Genomic DNA, 27489 nt, shown 5'->3' with positions numbered 1-27489 from the left:
AAATTCTGAGTTGAACTTGAACTCAACCTTCAAACTAGCACAGAGCCAAGCAGCGCTTATACAAGCTTTCGTTAAGTTTACTGCTTTCCCTCGGTAACTCACTGGCAGTTCCTTCCTTCAATTTCCTCCCTTCCTTTCCCAAAGACAATAGGTCAGTCTGGGGAACAGCCCTGTAAGTCTGCCATCTGATGCTCTGTTTATGTGGCCTCTTTTTTTAAATATATTCACTAGCCAAAATCTCAGGACTATTTAATCATAGATTGCATCACATCCAAGTTTAGTCCTACACCCATCTCCCGTGCATAATACAATTCACAGCAGATAGCAAATGGGAGCAGAAACATCAGGGTCTGATTTTTGTGCTGCACGCTCAGAGATGACATAAGCTGCTTTTGCAAAAGTGAGCTAATTTGTGATTCAGGGATCTGGGTTTTTTTTAAATCCACATATGCCAGCATCACAATGCAAAGTGATTTTATTAATTGATAAAAGAGTTTTCCAACCATTTTTGGATATTGGTCCCATTTCAGAGATTCAAGTCGAGATGCTGCAAGAGGATTTGCAAAGAAAATTTGCTGCATAATTCATGTTAGTGCAGAGAAAGTATTTCAGCAGTTTTGTCATTCTGACAATTATAATTCTGTGCTCCTACACTTCTTTTTTCACAATGACACTTCTGATATCAATGATCTAACCTTAGACCTTCTTGTTTATCACTTCGATGCTGCCACTTAAGACATCAACCAAATTCATATCCAGCTCCACATGTATGCTTACAACACCCAGCTTAACCTTAGAATTCTTTCTCAACACCCTGACTTCTTATCCAACATCAGAAAATTCCTCCAAGATGGGGAAGATCAAAGTTATTGTCTCCAGTCCATGGCTAAACTCTGTTCCCCAAACAATGATAATAGCTTTCCTTGTCACAGTCCAAGGCTGAGCCAGATAGTTGGTAACCTCAGTGTTCACCTATTTTATCCCCATCACCATTGTCTAATGATTGTATTGATTTCCTTTACTCCTTACAGTTGGGTTGGTGAAGTTCTAGAACATGTTAAAATTACTAAGGAGGGGAGATTAGACTTTTTTGTTATAGCAAGCATAAAGGTGCATAAAATTCCCTGGGCCTGAAGAGATATATCCCAGACTAGTATTGGACACAAGGGAGAAGATTGTTGGAGCACTGGCAGAGATATTTAAGACTTCACTGGCCACAGAAGAAATGCGAGATGATTGAAGAATGACTAACGAGGTTCCTTTGTTCAAGAAGGGCAGCAGGGATAGACCAGTTAGTTTGATGTCAGTGGTAATGAAGTTGTTGGAAAAATTTCTGAGGGATTGGATTAACCAACACTTGGAAAGGCAGAGATTGATCAAGAATAATCCACATGAATTTATTGGATGTAGATCCTGTCTGGCTAATTTAATTGAGCTTTTTGTTTTGAAAAGGTGACTGAACATATTGATGAGATGGTGCAGTTGACGTGACTCAAATGGACTTCAGTAAGGCCTGAGACAAGAGTCCCACATGGAAGGTTGCTCCAAACATTAAGATCATGTGGGACCCAAGGCAAGTTTGCAAACTGGATCCAGAATTAGCTTGCAAACAGGAGGCAAAGGATGATGGCGGAGGACTAATTTTGAGATTGGAAGCCTGTGATGAGTGGTGTACCACAGGGATTTATGCTGGGACCCTTACTGTTTGTTACGTATATTAATAACTTGAAGACGAATGTGGAAAGTATAATTAGTAAGTTTACAAATGACAAGAATTAGTGGTGCTATTGATAGTGAGGAGGATGGTGTCATGCTCCAGTCTGATATTGATCAGATGGCAAATCAGACAAAACAATGGCAATGGGATTTAATCATGATAAGTGGGAGGTGCTGAATTTTGGGAGATCGAATAAAGGATGGATACACAAAATGAATGTTAAGTCCCTAGGGAATACGGAGGAATAAAGTAACCTTGGCGTACAAGCCCATAAATACCTGAAGGTGTCAGCACAGATGGATAGGATGGTGAAAGACTATGGGATGCTCGCTTTCGTTTGCTGTATGATTCCAACTACTTTTGACCCTTGAATATTTCATAATTTTGGACTATTAATGGAGTCTTCAACTGTGAAGATAGATGCAAAGTATTCATTCAACTCTTCCATCATTTCCTGATTCCTCATTATTATACTCCATCCTATGTTCACTGTGGCTTCTCCCTTGCTTTTTATTTAAAGACATGTTTGCTGTTCATCTTGATAATACTTGGAAACTCACCCCCAAAGTTTATTTTGTTCTTTTTTTTGGGTCTTCTTTGTTGGGTTTTAAAACTTCCTTAATCGTCTGGTTTGCCAATCATCTGTGGCACATTGTTATCCTTAACTTGCCTGGTTAACCATGGCGAGCAGGTCTGAGTAACAGAATGGATCACTACTACTCCTGTCCCTCATGTTCAATATACAGTAGCTATTTAAAGGTCAACTTAGAACATAGAACACACAACATTACAGTGCAGTACAGGCCCTTCGGCCCTCAACGTTGCATCGCCTGTGAAACCAATCTGACGCCCATCTAACCGACACTATTCCATTCTTGTCCATATGCCTATGCAATGATCATTTAAATACTGGTAAAGTTGGCGAGTCTACAAATGTTTCAGGCAGTGCGTTAGATGCCCCTACTACTTTTTGAGTAGAGAAACTACCTCTGACATCTGTCACTCCTCAATTTGAAGCCATGACCCCTCGTGCTAGCCATTGCCATCCTCGGAAAAAGGCTCTGACTGTCCAGCCGATCTAACCCTCTCATTATCTTACATGTCTCAATTAAGTCACCTCTCAACCTTCTTCACTAACGAAAACAGCCTCTAGTCCCTCAATCTTTCCTCATAAGACCCTCCCTCCATACCAGGCAACATCCTAGTAAATCTCCTCTGAACCCTTTCCAAAGCTTCCATGTCCTTCCTATAAGCAGCTGCATCAGAGATTTGTACAGCTGCAGCATGACCTCAGATTCTGAAAGTCGATCCCTCTACTAATAATTTGAAAAGAGAAGGAAATCGGGGAAGAATTGAAATGTTTTAATGAATCATTTGTGATCAAAATAAACAAACCGTTCCATAAACTATTTTTGCTACAGAGAAAGCCAGCAAGGAAATTGAACAGTGCAATCCCAAGATGTAAGAGCGGAATCCCTTCAAATGGACTTTATGAATATGAAAAAGAATCTTAAAACCCATGCAAATTGTTGCAAATAAAAATCAGTGGCTCAGCAAAAGGGTTTGAACATTGTCTGACTGCTATCATGGAACACTGGTGCAAGAAAATATCATTACCTGACGCAATGCAGAGATTGATCATCTAATAGAATAGGATTGGAACCTGGCCAGTGTTACTATGACAAATTCCCATTGAGAAAGGAAATGGATAATTCAAACCTTTGTCCGCCTGGGTGCTGTTGTCGTTCCATCTCCAAACAGCAGAAATGTTTAGAACCATTGTGAACTGATCATGTTGTCTGGACTGCTTTCGCCGTGGTAAAGGGTCACATTGTTTGAATACGAATAAATGATTGGACTATTTGTAAAATACAGCAGGTCAGGCAGCATCTGAGGAGCAGGAAAATTGACGTTTCGGGCAAAAGCCTTTTCATCATTCCTGATGGAGGGCTTTTGCCCGAAACATCGATTTTCCTGCTCCTTGGATGCTGTGCTTTTCCAGCACCACTCTAATCTAGACTCTGGTTTCCAGCTTCTGCAGTCCTTGTTTTTACCTATTTGTAAAATACATCAAGTAGCATTACCTCTCAGACATTCTGAACAAGACAATGTGGTCATGAAATATTTGATATAAATAATAAATAAAGGGGCCAAAATTGAAGCACCTGTAATCAGATGGATCAGGATTGGTCAGTCTTTCTCAGATTTACAATCAATGTCAGATGGACTAGGCTTTTGGGAATTCCAGGTGTTTCAGCCAAATCATAGGGATCTTGGTCCAGGGTTCTGCAGTCATGAAAGAGGATCAGGAATGGTCAACTGACTCATGGACTTACAGTTCTCACCAAAAGGACCAACTGTGTGGAGGATGTAAATTATCAGCAAAATCCAAGGGTTATTGGGGCTGAGGAATTAAGGCACCCAAGGCTAACAACAAAATAAAGGGAGCTAGAGTCTGAATGAAGCATGAGATTCAAGCTATGGTTTCTCAGTAAAGGTCTTTACTCATAAGAAGAGAAAACAAAGAACTATGGATGCTTAGAATCAGAAACAAAAAGGGAAATGGTTGGAAAAACACAGCAGATCTGGCAGCATCTGTGCGGACAAAGCAAAGTTAATGTTTCTGGTCCAGTGACCCTTTCTTTAGGCCCATATGGAGGGAGTGGAGCAAAGCAAGAAGCAAGAACACCTTACAGAAAATAATGATACTAAACCAGATTTCCAGAATTTAGCTTATTCAATCACCACAGTCCTGGAATTGACACCAATATTTGGTACTGCCTGTTGTGAAGAAACCTACAACAGGATATAATCATGTACAATCAAATGACGAAAATAACATCCAAACTGAATTCATCCTGTGGTGCTCCTTAACTTCAAGGAGAGCTCAATGTTACCAGGAATTGAATAGGACAGAGTTCTATCCAAAAGAAAAACATTGGTATCAACAAGGCCTGACTAAGGTTATATTCTTCGTTGTACAAGCTTCAATTCCACCAGCTTTTGAATGGTTGTATTGGGATTTTCCAATGCAGAATATCAAAACATCCTTAAGAAACCGTTTTGAACTCTCTTCCCAAAAACATATTACAACTAGTGTACAATTAAACAGAACCTTAACAACATTACTGATCATAATGGTCCAAATTTGCTATTATACTAAAGATGAAATTGTCAACATTCATTATTACCTGGTAATCTGCTTATGTCCAATATCTAGTTACAACAGACGTGCAACCCGGAATAGGTCAACTCCACTTAGTGGGACTTGCATCATTGTCTGCTCACAATGTCAGGAGCAAGCCAACAATACGAACTTTCAAAAGGGAAGTGAATTTATATTTGAAAGGAAGAAATTACTTAACTACAGAGAAAGAGTAAGGTGTGGGACTAACATGGAACTCGTTTAAAGGACTGGCACAGGCATATTGGGCTGTGATTTTCATTCATATTGCAGGACTCTAAGGGATACAAGGAGAGTTCAAAGTAGTTGCACTGCAAGCTTTCCCACTGCTATCTTCCAAAGACAGCTTCTGTAAAGTAAGCATGTGTCGCCATTCCCCAAGTGCAGACATTAACTTGGACAATGTGCCATCACCTACAATCACTGATGCAAGTCCACATGTAAGTAAGTGTTAGTTGGGCTGCTGCCACCCAAACAATTTAACCACACCATGAGTTCGTGAAAGGAAGAAAATTTACAAAGAATAGAAGAAGCTTGGAATTATCTTTGCACAAATTCAAATTAGAATAGGTTCCTGTAATGAATTTTGCTTAAGTTCTTCTGCGCTTTCAAAGTAGACACCCAGTATTTGGAAAATGGTCAAACGTGCAGGTGTCAAAAAAATGGCCCAAAATATCTTGCAAAGTCTTACCTTAAGAGCATCTGCCATGATATCCACTTGTTCATTTAACACATTCTCTGACTCCTTGTATGACAGACATGTGAACTGATATTCCTCTGGATCAAAGGCATCTGCACCTTGCTGCTCCACATCGCACTCTACTCCTTCGTAATAGGTACTCATATCACCCTGGTCTTCTTCCTCAGAGTCTCCATTATAGTCATCATTACTGTCAGAACTCTGGCTATTCATATCCACCGACATAGTCACAGCTGCAAGAATTCACCACAAACTTGACCAAACCCAACAAAATATAGTACTGTGTTTGCAAAGTCAGTGGTCACTTCCACTCTTCATCTGTTTTTTGGATTACTAGAAGAAAGATCAAAACTGTCAAAATTAGTAAATAATGCAAATTACTAATAACAAAGTAGTAACTCAAACTTCCTTCACCTCTTATAAATATGGCTCCGTCCTGTGATATGGTTTCACAGATCATATCTAACCCTTTTCAATCTACCAATTTTCTAATCCAAAGGATTAGATACAGTTACAAAAGTAACAAAGTACATACCATAGGTCAACAAGGACAACAGCTGTGGAAGATATTCATTTTGAAGGATCATAAATCTCCTTTTTTTTATTATAGATTCAGACATTTACAGGACACAAGGCAGACCATCTGATTTATTCCAAAAATGAACAAAGTTGTCATTTCAGTGATCCCACTTTCCAGTCCTTGGACCATAGCCCTGGAGACTAAGGCAACACAAATAAATATCTAAACACCTGCTTTAATGTTACCAGAATTTTGAGCACAATCACCATTTCAGGCAGTGAGTTCCAGACTACCATCAGCCTCTGGATAAAATAAATTTCTCAACTCTAATCTCAGCCTTTTATCTCTTACCTTAATCCATTCCCATGGATATTGACTCCTCTCGAATGGTGAGACAACGGAGTTTTACATAAATTCATGCAGTTTTTGAGCTCAGAGTTCTACATGAATCCATAGGGAGGGCCTCAACTGGGACCTTGGGTTCATGTCACATTACAGGTGACCACCATTGCACTGTACACACACACACACTCCCACACACCCTCACAGACTTAAGACACTCTGCAATCACTACACACACACACACACACACACTCAACCCCCAACCCAGACAGACACACACAGACAGACAGACAGACAAAGACCCATATGCACACATATATTTTGTGGGGTGAATTTGTACTTTCAGGGTTACATTATACTTTGCTCAAAAACTGCATGCACTCATGTAGAACTCTGAGCTCAAAAACTGCATGCATGTAGAACTCCATTATCTCACTTTTTAGATTAGAATCAATCTAAACATCATGGCATAGACAGAGAACACAGGGGGCGAACATCTTCAACATATTGTCTCGCTATCACCATTGTTAACAGCTAACCCGAGAAGGCAACTTTTTTTATTAAAAAAGGTTTTGTGATTTACACATGAAAGAAGTGAAACTATCGCTGTATTCTAACAGATGAAAGGCTTAACAGACAATCAATTTTTCAATGTATAATTTCAGTTACATTACACTAAATTTTTGCTATAAATTCTGTGTTAGGATTGAGCCCTCCACTATCACCTGATGAAGGAGCGTCGCTCCGAAAGCTAGTATGCTTCCAATTAAACCTGTTGGACTATAACCTGGTGCTGTGAGATTTTTAACTTTGCATCACCAAACTACTAATCCAGAAATGCACAAAACATTCTGGGGACAAAGTACGAATCCTACCATGGCAGATGGTACAATTTGAATTTGATAAAACTCTGGAATTAAGAGTCTTGTAATGACCAGGAAACAATTTCGAATTGTCACAAAGACCCATCTGGTGCACTAATGTCCTTTAGGGAAAGAACCTGCTATTCTTACCCGGCCTGGCCTCCCTGCGCATTCAGGCTCTCAACAATGTGGCTGATTCTTATCTGGGAAATTAGATATGGGCAATAAATGTTGGCCAAGCCAGCAATGTCAACATGCAGTGAATGAATCAAAATAAGGCCCAGACAGCATCCTGGTAAATATCCTCTGCATCATCTCTCACTCAATCACATACTTCCTATAACGTGGTAGTTACATTTAGATTATTAATTAACTCAAACCCCTAAAGTGAGAGATCACAAGTTAAGTTTAGCTCAGCATGTACTCTGAAGGACACATCAGTACAGTGCTGATGATGCAAGTGTTACTCTGACTTAAAGCTCTATCTGGTTGATCAGGTAGACCCTCATAGTCACATGGTATTAATCAAAGAGTGGAGTGTTCTGATTTCTTGGCCAATATTTGTCATTCATTTGTTATGTGCAAAGTTAACTGCTACATTTTTTTCCCCACTGTGACTTCCAAAAATATTTTGAGAGTAAAATACTTCAGCACATTGTGAAGATGTGATAATGCATTCAAATTCAAATTCTCTCTTGCATACAGTAGCAGTAAACCACACAGATGCTTTAAGGAGAAGCTTGCTGAGAACATAATGGAGCGAGAAAAGATACAAGGTTCCATCGTAATGTGGTGGCGAGGCAAGCAGCTCTTGTGGAACATGAACACCAATGTGTACATGGGCCAATGGCCTGTATAGTTAAATACATTACAATCAATTATGGTCAGCATTCATGACAAATAATGCAACCTTGGTGTAACACTTGTGTTAAAACATTCAATGATTTAATTCTGGTTTATTAACATTTAAAATTTAATGCATTACTTGCTCTAATCCACTATGTCAGATCAGGAACCCCCAAGCATGTTAATGGAAAAGATGTTTATTTTATAACAGGTGGGGAAACGTTGAAGGTCACTGACATGTTTCCAGTTCAGAATAATCAAGGATCAACTGGAGTGAGAAACCCCAGTGTTTAAATATCAGTTCAGAAGTAAATTTAGTTTCCTCTTCTCACACATGTAGGGCACAGTCATTTCAGATTAATTTGTGAATCTTCCAAACTACAAGTGTTTGATTAGAAATCTGGTCATGGAAAGTCTAGGAAGCTTAAGCTCCCGGTTCTGTGAATATTCATGTCAAGACTCAATAGTTCACAAGACAGAAACTACAGAAAATCAGTCAAGCTGATGTGTACAGAGGTGTAATTTCAATGTATTTGAATCTAAGTGAAGGTGTTGGGAGGTAGGTTGAAAACTTAGCTAGGCAAATCTTAAAATACAGCAAAAAAAAGGTATATTTAAATAGCATGTTTTTTATTTCTTGTGTGTAATAAACTTCTGTTGCTCAAGAAACTTTAAGTTCGTATCTGCATTTCAGTGGTTGACTGAAGCTGGATTTCATTCTGGGATCTAACTTGTCTAGTGATACCATCAGCTGGGATCATAACAACAAAGTTTTCATGCTTTGCCATAATAGATGCAGAGTTAACTGATCTCCTGGCAGAGTAGGTTGATGTTCAACAATTGGACTGATCACCTCTTGATTAAGTGCAGGTAAGGACAAATAAAATCAGATAGACATTCTGCGTTCTTTATCACAAGAGGAAGTCATCAATCAAGGGCTGATTTTGGTTAAATACCCGAACAAACCATGTAGAATCACTTGGATTAAATTATTTCACAGTTAAATAAAAAAAGTTTGAGAACAGTATGGGAAACTCTAAAAAGACAGGCACTTGCAAATTAAACACCTAAGTTAGATTTAGCTGATATTACTTATCACAGTCTTGCACTAACAGAAACTTATGTGCAGGTTAATGGTGGCTGTGTAAAATTTATGCAAATCTGCAGTAGTAAGCACTCCTGCCCTACTCAGATTTATTTCAATATACGGCTGATAGTATAGAATTTATACCAAATTAAAACTTTGATGTAAAACATGTCTAGATAATACTGCATTGAAGGGTGCATACAGACAGAGGACCTCTACATGTTTAACACACTTGTTTGAAAAAGTTGCTTCTAAAAACAGTTTAATTTGGTTCAGGATAAGCTCTTTGACCACATTATATCATGGGCAGAAAGACAGCAGGGTCAAAGCTTTTACATTCCTGGTTTTTTTGGCTTTGCTCTGGCAAAGACTTTGGAACAAAGCCAAATTCTGGAACTGTTCTGGTGTCAAGGACATTGGGAGCACATTGATGACACATGGTCTCTCTGGGTGTGTTAGAACAAGATAATACCATGGATATGCTCAAATGCCAAAAAAAAAGCCCCTTACAACCAAACCTCAAAGCAAAAATAGTTTAATATTGACAGTTTTCATTTCACAATTAAGTTTCAATTGTCTCCCTCCTACAGACAGTACTCAATTTTACCTAAGCTGAAATTGAACAGTTTGCAAAATCATTGAATGTTGTTTGGTTCAGCTGCACTGTCATTTCCACATCTGCACTCACAACGATGCAATACTAGATGTCTGGTTGGCATGGACAAGTTGGACCGAAGGGTCCGTTTCTGTGCTGTACATCTCTATGACTCACCCAAGAGTAACATTGTCAGCTGTTGAACATAACTCCCCTCCATATACACATAGAACGCACGCATACACACACCCATACCAGAAAGGCACAAGCCATCTCTACTTTAACTCCAACCTTACAGGTGCATGCCTACACCAGGGTAGCAGCTTACTATATCTCCAAATTCTTCTCAGTAGCTCACACCGCAAAGAACCAGCTGTACTGGAAGATAAAGTCATTTTGATTTTATGCCGTGGCTCAACACCTGCAAGCAACCAGAGTGAGAAAGCCTAAAGTCTCTTCAGAATCTTGATGAAGAGGAGAACTTCCATCCATCTAATTGGTTCGGGTTGAATCGAACTTTAGGTGGTGAAAGCTGACTGCAACAATCACATGATTTCAGGACCAATAAAAATTGCAAACGGGTCCAAAAGGAAGATTTTACAATTTGGTGTGTTCTTCTCCAGAAAAGGAAAGACTGAAGACCTTATAAGATATCCTCCACAGGGCTTGACAGGGGATATGGAGAACAGACAATATCTGAACTAGCGGTCACATTTATATCCAATAGGGAATGCAGAAGAATGCAGACATAATGAGTTCCATGTTCTGACCACAAGGATTAGTTGAGGAGAATAGCATACCTTCTTTTAAGAGGAGGAAGGAGTAAGAGATGAGGAAGAATAAAACCAGGAGATCAGGAGTAGGATGCTCAAATACAGCATGTACATAAACCTCATGGAGCAAATGTTACGTTCCTGTACTAGTAATATTGTCTAAAAAACACATCCTCATACCAGTGAATACAGGTATCAACAGAAGGAACCTCACATATGCCAGGCACAGGTGGTCATTCATAACCACCCCAATTCTCACTGTTTAGGTCCATGTACAAGATCCATCATAAAGGTAAGCAGCGGAAATGCTCACTCATGACTAGGAAATGTTCAGCACCATTCAGGACTCCTCAGATACTGAAGTAGTCCATGTCCAAATGCAACAAAACCTGGACAACCTTGGGCTGAAAGGTTAACAGTCATGCCACACAAATGCCAAACAATGCCATCTTCCTGAATGGAGATAGTCAATCTAACTTGAGACCTGTGACCAGCGGTGTTCCACAGGGATCGGTGCTGGGCCCAATTTTGTTTTCATTTATACAAATGATTTAGATGAGAACATAGAAGACACAGTTAGCAAGTTTGACACCAAAACTGGTGGTATAGTGGACAGTGAAGAAGGTTACCTAAGATTACAAAGAGATCTTGATCAGTTGGGTGAAGAGTGACATACAGAGTTTAATTTGGATAAATGTGAGGTGCTGCTTTTTGGTAAAACTTACAAGAGCAGGACTTTTACAATTAAAATTAGGGCCTTGCGTTGTGCTGCAAAAAATAGAGGGGTTCAGGTCCATAAATTATTTGAACTTTGCATTGTAGATAGGGTAGATAAGATGGCATTTAGCATGCTTGCCTTCATTGCTCAGACCTTTGAGGATAGAATCGGGGCATCATGTTGCAGCTGTACAAGATGTTTGAGAGACCACTTTTGAAGTACTATGTACAGTTCTGGTGGTCCTGTTACAGGTAAGAAATTATTAAGGTGGAGATGGTTCAGAAGAGATTTACCAGCATGTTGCCAGTGTTGTCCTGCTTCCCACCCGTCAGTCAAAGCAAAACGCTTGGAGACACAGCAGTTTCACCTCCTTCATCTTTATTCCGGACCCTGGAAGGAGAGAGAATGATCGTCCATATGCACACAGACAGGAGTTCTCTGGAACAGCAGTTTCTTAACGAATTATACAGTCATTTACAGGGAGGAGCATCCTGATAAGGCAACACACATATTGATTGGGTGACCGTTTCAATCAGTGAGCATCAACAGTAAAGATTAAGCCATCTGCTGTTACACAATGAACGTTCTTAACCTTAACTGGCTTCACATAATGAATATTTTGCACCTTGTTAACTGACATTACATACTGAATGCTACCTCATCTTGTTAAATGGCTCTACGTAATGAATGTTTTTTCCACCTTGTTAACCCATTACCATTGCCTCCAGCACCCCATTGTTAACTACAAGTTCTTATCTGATCTGAGTCATGCTTAGCTGAACCACTTGTTTCACAAATTACGGAACTTAGCTCTTTCCCTGCTTGCTTATACCCTACTCACATTCTCATCCCCTCCTTTTATCATTTCATGATAACTACCTAGATGGAACTACCAGCTTTCGGAAGACTCCAAAAGCTAGTATTTAATCAAATTATTGACACACAGCATACTATGATTATAACAACAAAAATTACTAGTCCGTTACAGTAAACAGTATTTGAAGAATCCTCCCATGTGGAAAAAAATTCACCAGTAAAGTTTTAAATACACAGTCCTTAGTGACCATGCCACAAGTCGAGTTTAAATGAGCCAGTTCCCCAAAATCTCCCCTTCCATAAAATCCAACCCAAAAACAAAATTCAGTCTGTCCTTGCACACCACTCCAAAGAGAAATCTGAATTCTTGGATCAGGGCAGTTCAGCGCCTCACAAAGCCAATGAGACTTCCATCCTTCCAGAACTGCTTCAGATGGAGGATACCAGCACATCTGAGCGTGCAGTGCAGCAGTTGCAGCTGCAGGCTAGGTGAACGCAGCATTCTTTGCTGCGTATGCTCCTGCTCTGCTGTTAAATGTAACAAACTGTTGTGGTGTTAGCTTGAATAGTGAACCATCATATCCCTTAAATGATCGAAAGAGAAGGTAAAGTTCACATGGTTTAACATCCATAGGAAGGCTACTGACAAAAAGTGTACCGAACGCCTCTTCACTGTCATTAGTTTCTTCACTTTTCGTGCTCATGACAGAGGAGCTGATTGAACCTGTTGGGCTCAAATCCCAACCAAACAGAAAGCTCGAAACTCAAATTAACCCGCCAGGGGACTCAAACCCAGTACCGCGCAGAAGACTCTATCCTCAATTACACCCCCACCACCCACGACTCAAACCCCAAAACCACACAGAGAACTTGAACCTCAATTACACCCTCCCAGGGGACTCAAACGCCAATATCGCGCCAAGGACTTGAATCTTTGTTTGTCAAACTGCGTCTCTCGACTGAACTGATTATCATTCGAGGAATCCGTAGGATAGACAGCGATTGAGCGACAGAACTGTGTCCGGCACACAGGACTTTAGTCATTTTACAGTGACAAGCATCCAGATAAGGCAACATAAATATTGCTTGGTTGACCGTTACAATCAACGGTAAGGATAAGCCATCTGCAGTTACACAATGAATGCTCTTAACCTTAACTGGCTTCATATAATTAATACTTTTCACCTGGTTAACTTATCTGATATACTGAATGCTTCCAATATTGTCAAATACCTCGACATAATGAATGTCTTTCCCACCTTGTTAACCAGTTACCCTTGCCTCCAGCACCCCATTGTTAACTGCAAGTTCTTATCTGATCTGAGTCATGCTCAGCTGAACCTCTTTTTCCCACAAAACTCAGAACTTAACTCTTTCCCTACCTGCTTATACCCTATACACATTCTCACCAGGAATGGAGGCTTTGAGTTTAAGGGGAGAGATTGGATAAGGTGGGACATTTTTTGCTAAAAGGTAGGAGGTTAAGAGGTAACCTTACAGAGGTTTATAAAATCATGAGGAGTATAGATAAGGTGAATGGCAGGTTTCTTCTAGAGGAACGTGGTTATGTATACTGTTACAACATTTAAAAGACACTTAGGTAAGTACACGAATAAGAAATGTTTGGAAGAATATGGGCCAAGTGCTGGTAGGTGAGACTAGTTAAGTTTGTCATTATGGTCAGTATGGACTAGTTGGACCAAACGGTCTGATGCCATGCTGTATGACTCAATGACATTCAATGGTATCATCATTACTGAATCACCCACTATCCATATTGTTGGAGTTACCATTAACCAGATTCTGAGCTGGACAAGCCATATAAATACAGTGGCTACACAGCAGTTCAGAGGCTAGGAATACCACAGCAAGTAACTCACATCTGACTCCCAAAGCATGTCCTTTATCGACAAGGCACAAGTCAGGATTGTGATGGAATATTCCTCACATGCCTCCAACAACAATCAGAAGTTTTACACCATGGACAAAGTAAGTTAGCACATCCACAAAAAGTCACTTCACCAACAACGCTCATTGCTGCAGTGTACACTAACTAAACATTGTACTACAGAAATTCACCAAGGGTACTTCCTTATACACTTTCCAAAGCCATAGCCATTTGTGGGCGGCACGGTGGCACAGTGGTTAGTACTGTTGCCTCACAGCGCCAGAGACACGGGTTCAATTCCCACCTCAGGCAACAGACTGTGTGGAGTTTGCACGTTCTCCCCGTGTCTGCGTGGGTTTCCTCCGGGTGCTCCGGTTTCCTCCCCCAGTCCAAAGATGTGCAGGTCAGGTGAATTGGCCATGCTAAATTTCCCGTAGTGTTGGGTAAGGGGTAAACGTAGGGGTATGGGTGGGTTGAGCTTCGGTGGGCCGAAGGGCCTGTTTCCACACTGTAATGTAATCTAATCTAATTTTCACTTAGAAGAACACGGGCAGCAGATGCACAAGCATACCACCACCTGCAAGTTCCTCTCCAAGTCACACACCATGCTGACTTGAAAATATATCACCGTTCCTTCAGTGCCACTGTGTTAAGATCATGGAATTCCCTCCCTAATGGCATTATGGGCCGACTGAAAGTACATGGACTGCAGCCATCGAGTGAAGTAGCTCACCATCACCATCTCAAAGGGCAACTAGGAATAGGTAATAAATGCTGGTCCAGCCAGCAATCCCCACGTCCCGCAAGTGACTAGAAACAACATTTCTCCCTTTCTACTTTGGTGTCAAGGATGAACGTTGATGACATACCAAGCCAGTAACACCCGCATTCAATATCAATCTTATGATTCAGGTAGAAAACATGTTTTCCAAGATGAGATGCAACTGTTAACATTCAACTAGTTTAACACTGAATGGTTTGAAAATTGACATTTCATTTATAAGTCTCATTTAACACTCTCCATGTACAAATACTGTACTTGGAAACATTTAGAGGAATTAACATGTTGCTGGCAAGTAAGCTTAAGTCTAAAATATATCCTGGGATTTAAAACTTAGCTGCATTACTATTGCTCATTGTTTTTCTGACTAAACTCCAATACAGTGCCAGAACAGCAGTTATCATTTTCATAATGATGTTCTGTTCTTAACCTTACAATTTACTTGTTAATGGGCAAGGAGATATTAACTCATCTTAATACACTAATTGAACATGACAAGGAGCTCTGTATCCATATGCAATATACAGTAAAAATACTGTGGCTCTATGATATCTGACTTTCACCATAACATTATTTTAAAATAACCCCAATAGTCCAACAGCTGCAGGAAACACCACTCAAGAGTAACTTTTACCTCCTTTAAAGCTGCAAACTTGAAATGGGACAAAGCCTAGATAGAACGCAGAAGACATCAAGCTGCCTTCTCCCTCAATTTCTTTTGAACACATTCATTATTTCCTCTGGTAATTTTTTTTATCCTTTTCTCATGTTAGTGTAATTCAGGATGGCATTTGTTGATGCAAAGAACAGACCTCTTGCATTTCTGTAGCATCCTTTATAATGAAATATTTTTGAATGGTACTCAATTGTAATGTAGGAATGCAACTGCCAGGTTAAAAGCAATTTGAAAGTAATCAAAAAATTTGTGTTAGTAATGTAGGCTGAGCAATAATTATTGGTCACAAGAACCTAGACCTGCTCAGCTTTTCCAGCAACTTCTATTTTTGTCTAAGTTAAACATTAAGGAGGATTCAACAACTAGGAAGGATAGCTAAAAAGAAATAGAGGCCAAGAAGTATTGGTTATAAAGGATGGGATCAGTACATTACTGAGAAGGATCAGATGATCAAGATGTAGAATCAGTAAGGCAGAACTGAGTAACATTAAAGGAGCAACAAAGGTGACCCAATTGTAGTGGCAAAGAGGGGCACGGCATAAATCAGGAAATTAAACATGCACGTAGCAAGGGTAATACAGTATCATGGTGGACCTCAGTCTACATAGAGCCTGGGCAAGCCTAATTAGTCTAGCAAACCTAAATGTGTGGAGGACAGATTCCTGGAGTGTACACTAAACTGTTTTCTAGAAAAGTATGTTGAAGAATCAACAAAGTTGGGCCATTTTAGAACTTGCATTGCGCAATGTGAAATAAATTTAGAAACTTCATTGACAATGGTAGCCAAACAATAAAGATTTTAAAAACTAACAAATGGTGTACAACTAATTTAACTCCTGAGACGCACAGAAGGAAAGGTGTTCCAGTCATGGTCAACAGTTGAAGATATTAGAGTCAAGACTGTGGTGCTGGAAAAGCACAGCAGGTCAGGCAGCATCTGAGGAGCAGGAAAACCGACCTTTCAGGCTTTAACCCGAAACATCGATTTGCCTGCTCCTTTGATGCTGCCTGATCTGCGGTGCTTTTCCAGAATCACACTCTCAACTCTAATCTCCAGCATCTGCAGACCTCACTCTCGCCTAACTGAAGATACAGTATTAGACCAAAAGGAAGAACCTAATAAAGTTACCAATAAAGTAGCAAGCCTGAGAACTAGGAAAAGCTTAGAATTCAGAGGAGAACCATGAAACTGATGAAGAGAAAACAGAATATAAAGTAGCAAAAATTTTGAAATGGACCTTGAAAGTTTATGGATAGGTAAAAAAGATTAATTAAGATTAACTTTTTTAAAAAAGGGTCCATTACAGAAGAAAGGAGAACAAATCATGAGGAATAAAGAAATCGTGGATATATTAAAAGAAAACTGTGTCCATCTAGACAAAGAAAAACACAAAAACCTCCCTGCAATAGTAGACAACCTAAGGACTAGTGAGAATGAGGAAATGAAAGATATCCAGTAAGAGTGAAAAAAGAGAAGACAAATTACTGAGAATAAAAACTCGAACTCCTTGTACCTAATAATCTGCATCTCAGAGTGCTGAGAAAGCGGCTGTTGAGATAGCGGATGTGTTGATGGTTATCTTCCAAAATTCTGTAGTTGAATAAATTGGAAATATAACACCGTTAAGAAAGCAGGGATAAAGAAAACAGGGAGCTACAGACCTGTTAGTCTGACATCAGTGATAGGGAAAAAAAGCAAGAATCTATTTTTAAGGTTGTGATAATTGGAGTAAAGAGTCATTGAATTGAATCCCTACAGTGTGGGAAAAGCTGTAGTGAAACCTTGCTGTGTACCTGCTGCATCTGTATTCTAGCTTTTTGTTTCATGCACAAGTAGATCTCAACTCCTTTTGTGTGGCAGCTTTCTGCAGTTTTTCTCCACCTAAATAACATCGTTATTTTGTTCTCCCTGAGAAAGTGTACAAGATATGAGCAGGTGGGAAAGAGTTAAGTTTAGGGTTGCTTGACAAAAGGTTCAGCTAGCATGACTTGGTTCAGATAAGAACTTGCAGTAAACAATGAGGTGCTGGAGGCAAGGGCAGTGGGTTGACGAGGAGAACAAGTATTCTTTATGTAAAGCCATTTAACAAGGTGAAAAAGCATTCATTATGTAAAGTCAGTTGACAAGGTTAAAAAAGTTAAAAATCACAAGGTTATAGTCCAAGAGGTTTATTTGGAAGCACTAGCTTTCTGAGTGCTGCTCCTTCATCAGGTGGTTGTGGAATATAAGATCGTAAGACACAGAATTTATAGCAAAAGTTTACAGTATGATGTAACTGAAATTATAGATTGAAAAAAATCTAGATTGTTTGTTAAGTCTCTCATCTTTTAGAATGACCATGTTGATTTGAGTTCTTTCATATGTAAATCGCAAAAGATTTTTAAAAAAGTTACATTCTCAAGTGAACTTTAACTGTGTCTCAGTGGTTACCATTGCTGCATCACAGTGCCAGGGACTTGGGTTCGATTTCAGTCAGGGGCAACTGTCTATGTTGAGTTTGCACATTCTCCCCCGTGTCTGTGTGCGTTGCCTCCGGGTGCTCCGGTTTCCTCACAAAGTCCAAAGATTTGCAGGTTAGGTAAATTGACCTTGCTTAACTGCCCATAGTATTAGGTTCATTAGTTAGAGGGAAATGGGTCGGGTGGGTTATTCTTCAAAAAATCGGTGTGGACTTGTTGGGCCTCAAAATCTCAAAACAGCTACTTTCAAATAGGAGTGAAAGCATGTGCTGGGAACAATCTACCTAGACAAGGGAAGAGTACATCATTTCGGATTACGCAAATTCACCAAAGGAGCATGCCATTTGGTCCAAATGGCCGGTTTACATTTCTAATTAGTTTCTTCTCACTTCTATTCATGCCACCTTTTATTTCTCTTGCGCCCTTATGTTTATAATGTCCACTTAAAAGTATCTATGCATTAGACCATCATGTCACATGCTAGCAATCTCCACATACTGCTGAGCCTGAGTAAAGGAAATATCCCCCGACTTCCCTCTTGGATTTATTTATTATTATCCTATTTTTCATAGAATCCCTACAGTATGCAAGCAGGCCATTTGACTATTGGACCCACACTGACCCTCCACAGAGCATCCCACCCAGATGTATCCCCCACACCCCCACACCGCTCCCTCCCCCCTTCCCCCCCCCCCCCCCAATCTATCCCTGGAGCCCTGAATTACTCATGGCTAATCCACCTAGCCTACATATCTCTGGACACTGGGCAACTTAGCATGGCCAATCTACCTAACCTTGTTTATTGAATGTAAATTTTGGTCTTCCATAGTAGTGAGAACATTTTTATGTCTATCATAGAACATAGAAAAATACAGCACAGTACAGGCCCTTTGGCCCTCGATGTTGCGCCGATCGAAGCCTACCTAATCTACACTAGCCCAATAACCTCCATATGCTTGTCCAATGCCCGCTTAAATGACCATAAAGAGGGAGAGTCCACCACTGCTACTGGCAGGGCATTCCATGAACTCACAACCCGCTGAGTAAAAAATCTACCCCGAACATCTGTCCTATACCTACCACCCCTTAATTTAAAGCTGTGTCCCCTAGTAACAGCTGACTCCAAACGCGGAAAAAGGTTCTCACTGTCAACCCTATCTAAACCCCTAATCATCTTATACACCTCTATCAAATATCCCCTAAACCTTCTTTTCTCCAATGAGAAAAGTCCCAAGTGCCTCAGCCTTTCCTCATACGATCTTCCTACCATGCCAGGCAACATCCTGGTAAACCTCCTCTGCACTCGTTCCAATGCCTCCACATCCTTCTTAGAGTATGGCGACCAAAACTGCACACAATACTCCAGATGAGGCCGCACCAGAGTCTTATACAACTGCAACATGACCTCAGGACTCCGAAACTCAATTCCTCTACCAATAAAGCCCAGTACACCATATGCCTTCTTCACAGCACTATTTACCTGGGTGGCAACTTTCAAAGATCTGTATACATGGACACCAAGATCCCTCTGCTCATCCACACTATCAAGTAGTCTAGCATTAGCCCAGTAATCCATCTTCTTGTTACTCCTACCAAAGTGAATGACTTCACACTTAGCTACATTGAATTCCATTTGCCACCTTACTGCCCAGCTCTGCAACTTATCTATATCGCGCTGTAACCTGCCACATCCTTCTTCGCTGTCCACAACTCCACCAACTTTCGTGTCATCCGCAAACATGCTCACCCAGCCTTCAAGCCCCTCCTCCAGGTCATTTATAAAAATGACAAACAGCAATGGTCCCAAAACAGATCCTTGTGGAACACCGCTAGTAACTGCGCTCCAAGATGAACCTATACCATCAACTACTACCCTCTGTGTCCTTCCAGCCAGCCAATTCCTAATCCAAACCTCTAATGCACCCTCAATGCCATACCTCCGTAGTTTTTGCATTAGCTTGCCATGGGGTACCTTATCGAACGCCTTGCTAAAATCCATATACACCACATCTACTGCTTTACCCTCGTCCACTTCCTTGGTCACCTTCTCAAAGAATTCAATAAAGTTTGTGAGGCACGACCTGCCCTTCACAAAACCATGCTGACTATCCTTGATCACATTATTCCTATCCAGATGTTCATAAATCCTATCCCTTACAATTCTCTCTAAGACTTTGCCCACAACAGAAGTGAGACTCACTGGCCTATAGTTACTCAGGCTATCCCTGCTCCCCTTCTTGAACAAGGGGACCACATTCGCTATCCTCCAGTCTTCTGGCACTATTCCCGTAGACAACGACGACATAAAAATCAAGGCCAATGGCTCCACTATCTCCTCCCTTGCTTCCCAGAGGATCCTAGGATAAATGCCATCAGGCCCAGGGGACTTATCTATTTTCATCCTTTCCAGTATTCCCCAGACCTCTTCCCTACGTACCTCAAGGCCATCCATTCTAATCACTTGTGACTCAATATTCACATCAGCAACAGTGTCCTGTTCCTGAGTGAATACTGACGAAAAGTATTGATTTAGTGTCTCATCAATCTCCTCCGCCTCCACACACAACTTCCCACTACTATCCTTGACTGGACCGATACCTACCCTAGTCATCCTTTTATTCCTGACATACCTATAGAAAGCCTTTGGGTTTTCCCTAATCCTACCAACTAAGGACTTTTCATGTCCCCTTCTCGCTGCTCTTAGCTCTCTCTTTAGATCCTTCCTGGCTACCTTACAACTCTCAATCGCCCCAACTTTACATAGGCCGCCCTCTTCTCTTTCACAAGGGATTCCAATTCCTTATTAAACCACGGCTCCCTCACAAGACCCTTTACTCCCTGCCTGACTGGTACATACTTATCAAGGACACCCATTAGCTGTTCCTTGAACAATCTCCACATATCATTTGTGTTCTTCCCTTGAAGCCTATTTTTCCAATCCACGCATCCTAAGTCATGCCTCACCGCATCATAATTTCCCTGCCCCCAGCTATAACTCTTGCCCTGCAGTGCACACTTATCCCTCTCCATCACTAGAGTAAAAGTCACCGAGTTGTGGTCTCTGCCCCCAAAGTGCTCACCTACCTCCAAGTCTAACACCTGGCCTGGTTCATTACCTAGAACCAAATCCAGTATAGCCTCACCTCTTGTTGGCCTGTCTACATATTGTGTCAGGAAACCCTCCTGCACACATTGGACAAACACCGACCCATCTAACGAACTCGAGCTATAGCTTTCCCAGTCAATATCTGGGAAGTTAAAGTCCCCCATAACAACCACCCTGCTACTTTCACTCCTCTCCTGAATCATCCTCACAATACTTTCCTCTACTTCTCTCGGACTATTAAGCGGCCTGTAGAAAACACCTAACAGGGTGACCTCACCTTTCCTATTTCTAACCTCCGCCCACACTACCTCAGATGGCAAGTCTTCCTCCATCACCCTTTCTACTGCTGTAATACTATCCTTGACAAGCAATGCCACACCTCCCCCTCTTTTACCCCCATCTCTGACCCTACTAAAATATTTAAACCCTGGAACCTGCAACAGCCATTCCTGTCCCTGTTCTACCCACATCTCTGTAATGGCCACAACATCGAAGTCCCAGGTACCAACCCATGCTGCAAGCTCACCTACCTTATTTCTTATACTTCTGGCATTGAAGTATACATACTTCAAGCCACCTTCCTATTTACAGGCACCCTCCTTCGAGATCGATGCCTTGTTCCTAACCTCCCTACACTCAAGGTCCTGTACCCTAAAGCTACAGTCTAGGTTCCCATGCCCCTGCAGAGTTAGTTTAAACACTCCCAAAGAGCACTAGCAAACCTCCCGCCAAGGATACTGGTGCCCCTCAGGTTGAGGTGTAGACCATCCTGTTTATAGAGGTCCCACCTTCCCCAGAAAGAACCCCAGTTGTCCAGAAACCCGAATCCCTCCCTCCTGCACCATCCCTGTAGCCACGCATTTAACTCTTCTCTCTCGCTATTCCTCGACTCTCTATCACGTGGCATGGGTAACAAACCAGAGACAACGACTCTTTTCGTTCTAGCTCTGAGCTTCCAACCTAGCTCCCTGAAAGCCTGTCTAACATCCTCACCCCTCTTCCCAGCTATGTCGTTGGTGCCAGCGTGGACCACGATCTGGGGCTGCTCCCCCTCCCCCTTAAGAACCCGGAAAACACGATCAGAGACATCACGTACCCTTGCACCCGGGAGGCAACATACCAATCGTGAGTCTCTGTCGCCCCCGCAAAACCGCCTATCTGTGCCCCTTACTATTGAGTCCCCAACAACTATCGCTCTACCTTTCTCCACCCTTCCCTTCTGAGCAACGGGGACAGGCTCCGTGCCAGAGGCCTGAACCTCGTTGCTTACCCCTGGTAAGTCATCCCCCCCCACAAGTATCCAAAACGGTATACTTGTTCTTGAGGGGAATGACCGCAGGGGGTCCCTGCACTGGCTGCTTCCTCCCACTTCCCCTCACTGTCACCCGTCTCTCTATAACTTTCGGAGTAACTACTTCCCTAAAGCTCTGATCTATGACCACCTCTGCCTCCCGAATGATCCACAGTTCATCCAACTCCAGCTCCAGTTCCCTAACACGGTCTTGGAGGAGCTGGAGATGGGTGCACTTCTTGCAAGTGAAATCAGGAGGGACGCTAATGGCTTCCCTCACCTCATACATGTTGCAAGAGGAACATTGCACTGCCTTCGCTGCCATCCCTCTAAAAGAGAAACTTTAAAAACTAGATCTAAAGAAACAAACAAGCAAAATGCAGCACTTACTTGCTTGTCACAATGGGTCTTATTATTAGGTTAGAGGAGGAGGGCGGGTGGGAGGCTCTACCCCTGTAGTGCCTCGGGTTCCTCGCCTGCGCGCTTTTATAAGAAAAAAAACCTTCCCAGGTAAGCTAGCGCGACACCAGCTTCCGGGTCCGCTAGGCGCTTCAAAAAAACTTTAAATTTTAGCAGTTAAGAAAACAATAACTGGACTATACCGTGACTTAAAAAAACACCATCAGACAGCCGTTACCTGCTCCGCCCAGAGAGTGAGGAATGTTCAAGACTTCTATTAGATCAACCCTCAGCTTTCTCACTTTTGCAAATAGGCTCTTACATCCAGAGAAGGAGAAAGCAAATGGTCAAGCAAAATCATATGGAATTATCAATGTTTAATTTTGGAATAAAATACAAATAAAGTATGAAATAGCTTAATTTCAAGCTGAATTTCCACATCTATCTCCTCTCAGCATTTTACAAAGGAACGAAATCCTATTCAAAAGTTTATTGGGAGCATAGGAGGTTGAGGGGTGGCCTTATAGAGATTTATAAAACTATGAGGGGTATAAGATGATTAGCAAGGGTCTTTTCCTTGGGGTAGGGAAGTGCAAAACAAGGGAGCATATTTTTAAGGTGAGAGGAGAAAGTTTTAAAAAGGATGTGAGTTACAACTTTTTGTTTTAATACACAGTGGTTCCTGTGTGGAATGAACGGCCAGACAAAGTGATGGATGCAGGAACAGTTACAACATGTAAAAGATATTGGAATAAGGACATGAATAGGAAAGATTTAGAAGGAGATGGACCAAACGCAGGCAAGTGGGACTACTTTAATTTGGGAACATGGTCAGTGTGGACTGGTTGGACTGAAGGATCCATTTCCATGCTGTATGACTCTTTAACGATCAGCATGGTTTAGCAAAGCTTCAATAGTTCTACAGTATAACCAATTGCTTATTAACCAATAGATGCACCACACAACTCACATCCAACAGCGTACTTATTACAGCTGAAGTGCACAAAATACACCAACTCAACCACAGAAATCAAACACCTGAAAGACCTTGATAATGTTCCAAACAGAAATTATCTTATGCTTCACAACACTTGGTGTGCTCAGACTTCAAGTCTGTTCACAGAACCAAATATCCTGATAAGAAATCAAAGGCCAAAACTATTCTATGTTTATCCAAGATTGCAACAGCTCCAGTACCCTGAAGAAAATTTAAGTAGCACATCAACTAACTGGTGAAACCGAAATCTCAACCACAATCAAGGTTGCACACCAGGGCGGCAAAACAAATGGCCTTTTTGACAGTGTTTACATAGTTGTCAGTCATGCCCAAATAATTTACAACAAACACAACAATGCAAATTCAAATTGAACAAATTGCACAAAGGAAGAAAACCTAAACTCTGAAACAGACACAGATTAAAAACCTGAGAGTTGCAATAGGCTCAACACAAAAAGCTGAACCACTGTGGGCAAAAAAAAATCAAGAAAACCAACTGAACAAGCACTGAAAAACAACAGCAGGATACAAAAGCATAAAGTCCCACCCAAGCTGTACACTGGTCTGGTTGGATAGCACTATGCAGTATTTATAGCCGAGAGACACCCACTGCATTCTTTATTCTGGTGAGAAGAGACCAAGTACATTTGCCAATATTGCCTCAGAGGTATTATTCTGGTCGCTGATACAAAGTCAGGTTTAAGAACAAACTATCACTGTTATATCCAGGATAGCCCAAATTTTTCGAAAAAAAAAGTACTCAAAAAACTCAGTAATTCTAGTGGCTTCTTAGGAGAAAGAGAAAAACAGTTAACACAGAGTTGAATATGATTCTTTGAAACAGTCTGAAATTAATGTTCTGGAACCACTTTGCCCTGGGAAAGCACACAAGACTCCAAATTTCCTTTGCAGCCTGAAGCATAATTCAAAGTATTTTGTATCATCCACCACTTCAATAACTTAAATGCGCGAGGCACTTCAAGAATCAAATGTTCTCCCTATCAGCCAGAATCTTCTACAATAGAACAGGATATTATGGAAGCAGAAATCAATCATGGTGAAAAGAAATTGGATGGCATTTGAAGGAAACTTGCAGAGCAATGACAATGGAGCAAGGGAATGGGACTGTCTGGATTGCTCCATGGAGTGACAGCACACAGTTGATGGGTCAGATAGCCTCTGTGCAGTAAATGACTAATACTCAAAACTTTGCAGCCTTTAACCTATCTCACTAAGCTAATGAATCTTCACCCTGTTTGTGCTCAGCTGCATAGGTCCAAGTGTCCCCATTTCTCATATTTTAAATTCTTAACCTTTTGTTTAAATCTCTCCGTGACCTCTAACGTCCCACAAATCGCCTCTCCCAGAACTTTCCTGGGCTGTGTCATATCTCAAAACACATTCCACCCCTTCAACGCATCCTTGGCAACTCTGCCTCCAGTCACTTAGGACTCTTGTTCTGAATGAGAATGAAAAAACTGCCACTATCAAGCATGACTCCATGTATCCAATTACCTTATATCAGCAATTAAACCGTGAATAGAGGCAGGGAAAGGAGAAAGGTAGTGTTAGGAAATTGTTGCTATTTAACCAGCTCAAAAAGAGAATGCAACACCAAATGCAGGAGTAATACTGCAAAGTTGAATAACCTGATAACACTTAGTACCGTAGGTAAAAACAATGACTGCAGATGCTGGAAACCAGATTAGTACCGTGGCTCACAGCATCTGTGATTTTGTATCATTATGATCAGAAAAACTTACAGGAGGGGAAAAAAAGAAAATGGAATTGTGGGAGGGAGAGCACAAAAGTCAATCTTTATTACACATTTACGTTCTTCGCAAAAACATTTAAAAATTCTCCAAAAGTAGTGATTCAGCAAAATTACTTTCCATGACATTCTTATAAAACATCATCCCAAAATTTGAGCCCCTCTTTTCAGAACATCTGTATATCATCATTAATTTATGACTGTGCTGTGTACTTCCTGCATGAATGCCATAGGACAGGAAAAGTTAAAAACATCAATATTAAGCAGAATACAGGAGACCACTGTTGGAGAAAGCAGTCTGAAAACAAAGCACTTTCTCCGTTACCTAGCCAAGATTGCCAACATGCACTCTTCTCAATATTGTAACGTGATAGTATCACTGCAGCTGAAAACATTGTGGGTCTCCTCAGACTTCTGACTGATGATGATTAATCTTTCGGTTATGACTAATACTCGTCATAACACACTTGCAGGCATCAGTGCTATTAGTCTACTTAAATACAGAATTGTTATCATCCAGCTATACTAGCACCTCCATCACTCTCACAACTACAACTGTTCAGTGCAGTAATCAATGTGAACAACTAATATTGTCATAAACATAATTACATTCCTACATTAATACTAGTTAACATTTGTGCATTATTTATTAACATTACTGATGCCAAATCCAACGAACAATTGATGATTGATGCTATTATTCTTTATTACGTCAGTTAATGCTGGTTATAAATGCTCCTGGTGTTCTATTATCATAGTTAACATTGGTTATAAATACTCCTGCTTCTTCATTATTCAAGTCATTGCTGATTATAAATGCTAGGAGAAAGTCAGGACTGCAGATCAGTTGAAAAGTGTGGCATCTGAGGAGCAGGAGGGTTACTGCCTGTGCTTGTCCAGCACCACACTCTTCAACTAGTTATAAATGCTTCTGGTGCTCTGTTATCATAGTTAGTAATGGTTATTAAAACTAGTGTACCATCTATTAGCACCCTTGGTGATAATTATGCTAGTTAATAATGAATACAAATGCTAAGTCACCTGGCTAAAGGTAAACAGTTTACCACAATGGTTAGCATATGGTTAGTGGCTTGGCTATTTTTAATTTTAGTTAAGGCTGGTTATTAATGACAGGATACCATTTATCAAGCTAAAGGTGCTTCCTGCTCTGGAAAAGAACACATTGGGGTGGTTCATCCTGGAACCAGTGCTGCTGGGTTAACATTAGTTATGCTAGTTAGTGCTGGTTATGAGTCAGTACCTCCCCCTCTGGGTTATTACGGGGCTCCGGTGGTTTCCTCTCCCACCCTCCGGCCTAGGTTGGGGGGTAGCCCGGCTCCTGGTACTCACCCGGCCGCTCGGCCCCGGGGGGGCAGTGACAGACGCACGGCCTGGGCTCGGGCTCCACTGACTCCCGGTCGCTCGGAGCCGCCGTTAGGGAAACGCAGCGCGAGCGGAACTGGCCCGTCCGCCTCCTCCAGCGTCACTTCCGGGGCACTGCAAACCGGAAACCGAATCAAGCAGGCAGCCCTGAGTCATGCAAACCAGTGTCAACACCAAGGGATGTGTTCAGCCCATGTTGATGCAGACAGGCGAGTGTCATTCCGGAGTTATACATGCAACCCCCTGTCAGCAGTGATTGATTCATACAGCCCAGAGTCATACATGCAACCCCATGTCAGTCCATGTTGATGCAGACAGGCGAGTGTCATTCCGGAGTTATATATGCAACCCTGCTTAATTCATACAGCCCAGAGTCATACATGCAGCCTAGTGTCAGCCCATGTTGATACAGTCAGGCGAGTGTCATTCCAGAGTCATACATGCAACCCTGCTTAATTCTTACAGCCCAGAGTCATACATGGAGCCTAGTGTCAGCCCATGTTGATGCATACAGGTGAATATCATTCTGGAGTTATACATGCAACCCCGTCAGCAGTGATTGATTCATACAGCCCA

The 27489-nt window shown here is 41.3% G+C and overlaps 1 protein-coding gene across 3 annotated transcripts in view; it reads right to left on the bottom strand.

Annotated features, from left to right (window-relative positions):
- The window catches only part of arih2 (ariadne homolog 2 (Drosophila)), a 90924-nt gene extending 63902 nt beyond the window's left edge, over nt 1–27022 (bottom strand). The window contains exons 1-3 of one of the 3 annotated variants that reach the window (XM_072581840.1): nt 26881–27007; nt 11639–11735; nt 5593–5934 (exon numbers count right to left, since the gene is read on the bottom strand). In XM_072581840.1, coding sequence (XP_072437941.1) covers nt 5593–5826 — 234 coding nt within the window. In that variant the 5' untranslated portion in view covers nt 5827–5934; nt 11639–11735; nt 26881–27007. Of the gene's footprint in view, nt 1–5592; nt 5935–11638; nt 11736–26791 lie in introns of all 3 variants that reach the window. The other 2 variants (XM_072581839.1, XM_072581841.1) reach the window with 2 other exon arrangements.
- Nucleotides 27023–27489: the final 467 nt, after the last annotated feature.

This window comes from Chiloscyllium punctatum, chromosome 12 (assembly GCF_047496795.1).
Source record: "Chiloscyllium punctatum isolate Juve2018m chromosome 12, sChiPun1.3, whole genome shotgun sequence".
NCBI lineage: Eukaryota > Metazoa > Chordata > Chondrichthyes > Orectolobiformes > Hemiscylliidae > Chiloscyllium > Chiloscyllium punctatum.
Note: the sequence above shows the minus strand (reverse complement) of the source record. Positions and strands in the feature narration are given on the sequence as shown.